The 7,184-nt window shown below is 35.1% G+C and overlaps 1 protein-coding gene across 1 annotated transcript in view; it reads left to right on the top strand.

The window, feature by feature from the left end:
- Nucleotides 1–7,184, top strand: part of JMY (junction mediating and regulatory protein, p53 cofactor) — a 58,688-nt gene that overhangs the window by 47,094 nt on the left and 4,410 nt on the right. The window contains 2 exon segments of the mRNA XM_009879222.1: nt 4,406–4,492; nt 7,039–7,134. Of these exon segments, the coding sequence (XP_009877524.1) occupies nt 4,406–4,492; nt 7,039–7,134 (183 nt within the window).

The following is a 7,184-nucleotide window of genomic DNA, read 5'->3' as shown; positions in this document are numbered from 1 at the left end:
CGTGAAGAATTTCTTCCTAATGTCCAGCCTAAACTTGCCCTGTTGCAACTTGCAACCATTCCCCCTGGTTCTGTCCCTAATTACCTGTGAGAAGAGACCAGCACCAATGTCTCTACAATGTTCTTCCAAGTAATTGTAGAGCATGATGAGGTCCCCCCTCAGCCTCCTCTTTGTCAAACAGAGCCAAGGCCTGACATGGACCTTCACTGTTGGCAGTCACAGCATGGACATCACAGTGCTCTCAGAGCTAGTTTCTGCTCTCTGCTGATTTCACTGCCCAGCATAGCATTATCTGCAGTTGAGTGCTGCAGTAAGATACTTAGCTTTCAGCTTCTAGAAAAATCACGTATTAGAAAAACATGTATTTAAACTCTCAGGGAGAAATCAAAGATTTTTTTTACTCTCAGCAAAAAGAAGAGGCAGAATCTGTTTTTGTGTGCCACTTTGCAGCAGTTGTTGAGCAGGAATGAACTTAGCCATTTTGATGGATATTTATGTACAGATATTTACTGTAGCTGCTCTTGTTACTGCTGAGTAACACAGAGCTCTACTAAGCTTACTAATAATGACGTGAAAATCAAGACTCCCGTGATTTTGATTCAAACACAAACAAGCTTTGAATCTTGAGTGGCCATTCTACTGATACTGCAAAACATTGTTAACGAATACTGTTTATGGTGCCTGATGTGGGTAGTTGTACTTTACAAAACTGAAAAGAAATAAAAGAGTTCTTGCTCTGAAGAATGCATAGTTTCAGTTAAGCATGCAGAACAAAGATACTCTAGATTGTGGGAATGAGTGCAATGATGACTGAATGCTAAATAGATAAAAGAATGATTTTTTGAGGGTGCATTTAGAAACTAGATACTATGTGATATTTCATTCTCAAAGTTTATCTGTCTCTTTAATTAAGAGACATTTATTGTTGAACCGAGAGGAGATTCTACTTACTGCTTTTCAGATTATGTTCCTGACCATGCTTGTTTCATCCAAATATCTTAAAGCAGACCTGTAAAGAGGTGTTCTGTTTTGGATTGAGTTGGTGAGGTTTTGGTGATCGATTGAATTTTTTTTCCTTTCTATTTTTTTTAATATCTTCTCAATTATGTAGTTTGAAAAAAAAAGCGACCTTTGCATTATGATGTGTATCACCGTCCTGTGATATATTTAGAAATGACAGTCCTTGCTCATTATTATTTTTTTGGCAACTGATGATTTCCATAGGAGAATGCCTCCTTTCTTGCAGTAGATGTCATGACTAAGAAAACAATAGGAAGTGATTCTCTATCATGAGGTTTTTCTTTTTTTGGAGAAGTCTATTTTATCATCTGGATGTTTGAAAATATTTTCTGTGGAGGAGGTAACATAGCAAAAGGGAATCAATAATTCAATGTAGACTATGTGTAACAGAAATATAAACTTCTGTGACTGTAGCCTCTATTACCTTTTTTTTCTCAGAAGTTCCTTCTCTGTTTTTGCAGTTGATGCTTTTTTTTTTTTAATGATGTTGATGTATAATTGTACCAGACCTTTATTTAGACACCTCTTCTAAAGGTTACTTAGAAACCTCATTCAGTTGTGATTCTGAATAACTGAGCTAGCATTTTTTAAATTTAATAGTTTTATAGAGGTTGCTCTTTCACTCTATTACTGTGAGTATAAACTTTCTAATAATATTTTTTCTGCAACCATATTAGCATTTGTTAAGCAGTAATTTCTTGATATTCCTTTGTGTTGATTACAGTGAGTTAGGTAGTCAAAATTTTAGTAGCAATCTCACATTTTTTTCTTATTTCCTGAAAACTAGTTACAGATTCTTGCACGCAGTATATTGCTATTGTTATCCCAGTCTACCCCCTGCTGGTTGCACAGCAGTATTAATTAGGTTATATGAAACAGCTGTTTTACTAGGGAGATAGGTTTGTAGCAGAGTCAAAGTAAAAAAGATGGTGTAGAACATGTCTAGAAAAATATTTTTTAAAAAATAGGGTTGTGAAGAAATCAGATTATTTTACATCCAGGAAGAGCATTCCTTATCATGAGCAGCCTAGGAGAAGCAAAGGGCTGGTAAAGCTATTTGTGGTATGTTTATAAACTTGGTAACTTATACAGTGACAAGGGTTTAAATGATTCTTCAGCTCTCCCTTTTTCTTTGTTTTAATAGAAGAACAATTTGATACCGTGAAATCAGTCAGGTGATTGAAAGAGAAATGAACATTGCTTCTTGGTGCTCTCTCAATTCTATAAAGTTGGTCAGCATCTTTCTTAAAGTGTGGCTCTCCCCGGACAGAATGCTCCTGCTTTCCTAGTGCTGAGAAGGAAGGATTACTTTACATGTGCAGCTGTCTGTGTTTCTGCTCGTACACAAAATTATGGTGTTTTCTTTCTCAAACTCTACCGGAGTTTGTTGGTTTATGTTCAACTTGTCATCTGTCATTGTAATTCAGATAATTTTCTTTAATGCTGCCACCTGGTTGGTTTTTTTCTTCATCCTTTGTTTGCAGTCACTTAATTTTGTCTACAAGTGGTACCCTGCATCTGTCCCTATGAAATTGCAATCTTTTTTTTTTTCTTAGACCATTTCTGTAATTATTTAAGGTGATTCAGATTTCTAATCCTGTGTTGCAACATGTTTTCAGCCCTTCCTTGTCTTTTTTTTTATTTATTTCAAGTCACAGGGATCTAACTACATTAAAGTAGGTTGTTTATTAGTACAAAGTCAGCACCAAATATACTTTGGTCTGATTTATTTTCTTAACGTGCTAAAATATATTTCATTATTGTTCTTAATCAGAAAGATTTAAATACTGGTGCTGAAGAGGAGATGTATCATAAAAGTGTGCTGCCCAAGTATTTATGGCACATCAAAAACCCAAACCAAACCTAATGTATGTTTTCTCATCATTTTATAATACTTTCTTATATTGAGTGGCCTACATTCTTTGTTATTTTAGAAGACCTATAATCGAACTTGACACATAAACAAAGAGTAACTAAAAAGGAAAATCAGCAATAGTATCACATAAGCCTGTCAAATTCTCCAGTAATATTCTGAAGCTATTGCTGTGTCTTTGAGATGCAGGAATGAGGTAGTTTGTATTTTTACAGTTACAAATTAAATGGATTAACTTTCCAGCTGTATTAATTAAACTCCTTTCATCAGGGGAGAAAAACTCCACAAACAAACATAAAAGCCAGCCGTGTCTAGCTGTATGTATACACACCCCTGATGAAGCTGGGAAGTATTTCCACAGAAACCTACGGTGTTGTTGGTGACTAGTATATGGCAGCAACATTGATGGTCTTGCTGTTCAGAAACAGTCAAGACAGCATGGTATTTCTGAACACTGGCTACTTTTGAATGTGATCACAGTATGCCCATAGTCAGCTTGTAGGAGAACATAGCCTTTTATCCCTTCTCTCCTTGTTTTTGTGTCTTTCTGCCACTACTGTAGTATCTTGCTTGATGGTTGCTGCCCCAAGCAATGCTTTCAATGGCAAGGCATCGCTCTGGCTCCAGCCAGTAAGTCGAGCTGACTGATGCCTGGAAAGCCCTTTGCTAGGTTGTTCTAGGTGCAGTCATGCTCCAAACTGCTTCCTAGTGCTGCCCACCCTGATACAGCCATAAGTTCTAACTACACATCCGACTTTGTTCTACTCTGTGTGGTGGTGCTTGTACCAAACCTAACTTCATTGCCCATACTGTCTTGTCACTGCTCTGCACTCCTACACATGCCTTTTCTTTGTAACTGATGCTTAATTCAATTCTTTTTATAATATCTACCTGAAGTTTGAGTGTCATTCTGTGTTATCTTGTCATCTTTTGCAACGTGTCCTGGGTTTATTGTTTTTTTTTTAACCTATCTTTATTTGCAGGCGGTGGACTAAGTGCTTGTTTTTGAACCAGTTGTTAGAGATGTGAATTCAGTATAATAAATGAACCTTCTTGTGCATGAATAAAATTGCAAGAATTTTATTAATGTTTGTGCTTGCAGATTGTACATGCAAAGGAAGAATGGGCATATGTAAATGGGAAGCTATTTAGTTGCATAAACAGAAATATGTAGTATATTTGAAAGTTATTATCCATGTGTATGAATACATGGAGTTTCATGAAGAGTTTGACAAAATGGTATTTGTTGCCACTTTTGTACTGGTATTAAAGAACGTTTTTCAAGCAGCTGTTACTTTCTACATTCTTTTGACAGTTAAAAGTAGGTTTGGGTTCATTGTTTTTTTTGGTTCCATTTTCTGGTTTTGTTGTAAGTTAAATTAGCTCGTCTGAGATAGACTTTGTATTTTTTATTTTTCTAATTCTTAGTGCTGTTTGCTAACTATGACATTATATCCTGTAAATCAATATTTGAAATTCGTATTTTATGGATGACACTTTATGTCTCAACAGGAGATCTGTATCGCAAAGCATAATGAAAAGATCCAGCAGCGTCACCAGAGTGAGGAGGAATACAAAATGCACCATACTGTTCAGCTAGTGAGTTTTCTGCTGTTGAGTTAGCCTTTAGTAAATACCATGCATTCCTCTTTATGCATTAATTAGGAGAGCGTGATAACAGTTTTAAGAAGACAGTGCGTATCCCTGATCTTTGCACTTTGGATTTCTGTATCATATTATGCTGGTAAGGGGGAGCAGTATGTACCTGTGTTAGGATGACATTGAGCCCAGGCAGCTAAAACAGTTATTTAATGTTAGTTTCACAGTCTAAGTGATTATTGCTAGGGTTAAGCTCTGTGCAGTTTATTACCGTGTGCACATAGACAATTCCAGACATCTCCAAGTACAGTGTCAGATATGCTGAGATGAATAAGACATCCATACGCATTTATTATTGAATCTTAATAAGCTTATTTATTATTATTCTTTCTACAAAAGAAATCACTTGAATTGTGTTGTATAAAGATGTAATTCCAGCTGTATGTTCCACAATTCTCTGCACAGTCTCATCACAGAGAATAGGCCAGCTAGTCTAACTCTTGTGCTGAGCATAATAGACTTTATCTTAAAGAATATTCAAATTCTGGGCTAGGTCTTGGGAGCTGATATAGTATCAATATTTAATAAAGATCACTGACAAAGATGCATTGAAATACAAGTCTCTTTAATTCAAGCTTCAGTTAGATTAGTGAAAGTGATTCTATTTCATGCTTATACATTTTTAACATCAATACATTTGTCCAGGAAGTCAGCTGCATAATTTATTTTATGAAAAGGCTACTTGTGAAAGATAGCACGTATTGGCATACTCTTTTAGGAACTTAGAAAAATAGAAGGTTTTTTTCAGTTCTTAAAATAAGCAGAGGAATTTGCTGTGTGGATTGTAGTCCATTTATCATTCTTAAAAATTAGACTTGACAAGGACTTTCTTGTCTCCCAAATACTACCATGCTTTTTCATTGTGTATTTCATGGAGTTGCCCGCTCACATTATATAAAGATCCTTATGCTAAATTTTTGTCTATTTTCTGTTAATAAAGTGACTGAAAAATTCTATTGTAATTTTAAAATAGGTGTTCAGCCACTGATTTTCATGAAGAATTTTAAAAAGATAACCTCAAGGGTGCCTAAACCTGAAACAAAATGTGAATTGCAATTTCACTATTCTTACTTAAAAACAAAACAGCAAAAAACCCAAACAAACTAACCAGCCAACCCAAACAGAAAACCCAGGAGCTTGAGACTGCTTCAGAAGTTTGATCTCATTGTGTATGTAACATACAGGTGTGGTGGTGCCTTGTTCTAGATACAATATTTTCTTTATGCTTTTGTCTTAACTTTTTTGCTCCATTGCTCTGTTATTTTCTTTTTACCACAGGCTTCTATTCCTCTTCACCCTTTCCTGTTGCCTGTCCTTACTATTTTTCAGACATATTCTCCTCTTCCTCTCCCTAATGCATCTATAGTTATGCCTTCCAAATAACAGGATTTGGCTCTTTATGAAGCACACCAGGCCATTAGCTGAATTTTGAAAATGGCAGGCAGACAGACACTGCTTTTGTGTTGACTGAATGACAATAAAAGTTCACAGAAATTATCAGAACTTTTAATTATGATGATGAAGATGAGCTTTTAAAAGTAATTCTAAATGCTGTGAGTCATTTAAGAATTAAAGTTGCTATTTCTGCTTAGGGATTTTTCCTTATAGTCAACTATTCTCTTACTTTTCATGATAAATTCTGAACTTCTATACAATGATTTTTGCCATCTGATAACTAGTATCTACTTTCACTGAATTTCACTGCTTTGTTTCAAAGTTGTAGTAACTCTGGTGAAGTTTTAGTAAAAATGGATGACTAGTTAAAGAATGTGAATCCAAATGTATGCTTTCACTGAACTAAGTTTCCCAAACAAAAGTACAACTGTCTTAGCTGCAAGGAAGAGCTTCAAACCTTTATGAACTACGATTGCGGGAAAATCAACATGGATGAAATAATGACAGCTAATAATGACAGCTCATTAAATACAAAACTTTAATTTACTCTTATAAATTGTAGTGAAAATGTTTACTTAATTTCCTCAGTATTGGTTTCAGAACTCTGTGGCACTGACTTCTGTGATTTCTTGCACATGTGAAAATACTAGTGTGAACAGGTATAAATGGGCAACCTTGCGATTTGGACTATCATTTGTTCTTGGAATGAGAGAAAGTGGATACTAGTTCACTCTATGGCTAATCTATATAATTTATAATTTAATGGGGCTTTTTTCGGGATAATAGTCTGTCATTTCTCCAGTTATTTCTCATCTTGCAAGGTAGCAAGTCTTCAGATATTCCAGTTCCAGACGGAAATATTTTTTTTTATTGAGGTTTGCGTTTCTTTGAGATTATAAAACATGAAATGCATAATATATTCAAGGAGAAGACAAAGTTTTGTAGTTCACAGGTGTGTTTATTTGAGAAGTAGATTGTTAGGAAATTCTTAACCTAATTAACTAGTAGAACAGTTATTTTAATTATTTTTTATATGATGCTTAACATAGCATTGGACTTAATTTCTGCATGTTTTCCATATATTTTCTCAGAAGAGAGATCAGTTACAAGATGAAGAGGAAAGAAAGAGCTCCTGGGTTAGTCAGGAACGACAGAAAACACTTGACAGGCTTCGCACATTTAAACAGGTAATAGAAGAAGAGTTGTTCTTTCCCAGCAGTTTATTTTGGAAAAGAAA

This window comes from Apaloderma vittatum, unplaced genomic scaffold (assembly GCF_000703405.1).
Source record: "Apaloderma vittatum isolate BGI_N311 unplaced genomic scaffold, ASM70340v1 scaffold2352, whole genome shotgun sequence".
NCBI classification, from domain to species: domain Eukaryota; kingdom Metazoa; phylum Chordata; class Aves; order Trogoniformes; family Trogonidae; genus Apaloderma; species Apaloderma vittatum.
This window is presented reverse-complemented; position numbering and strand designations above follow the sequence as displayed.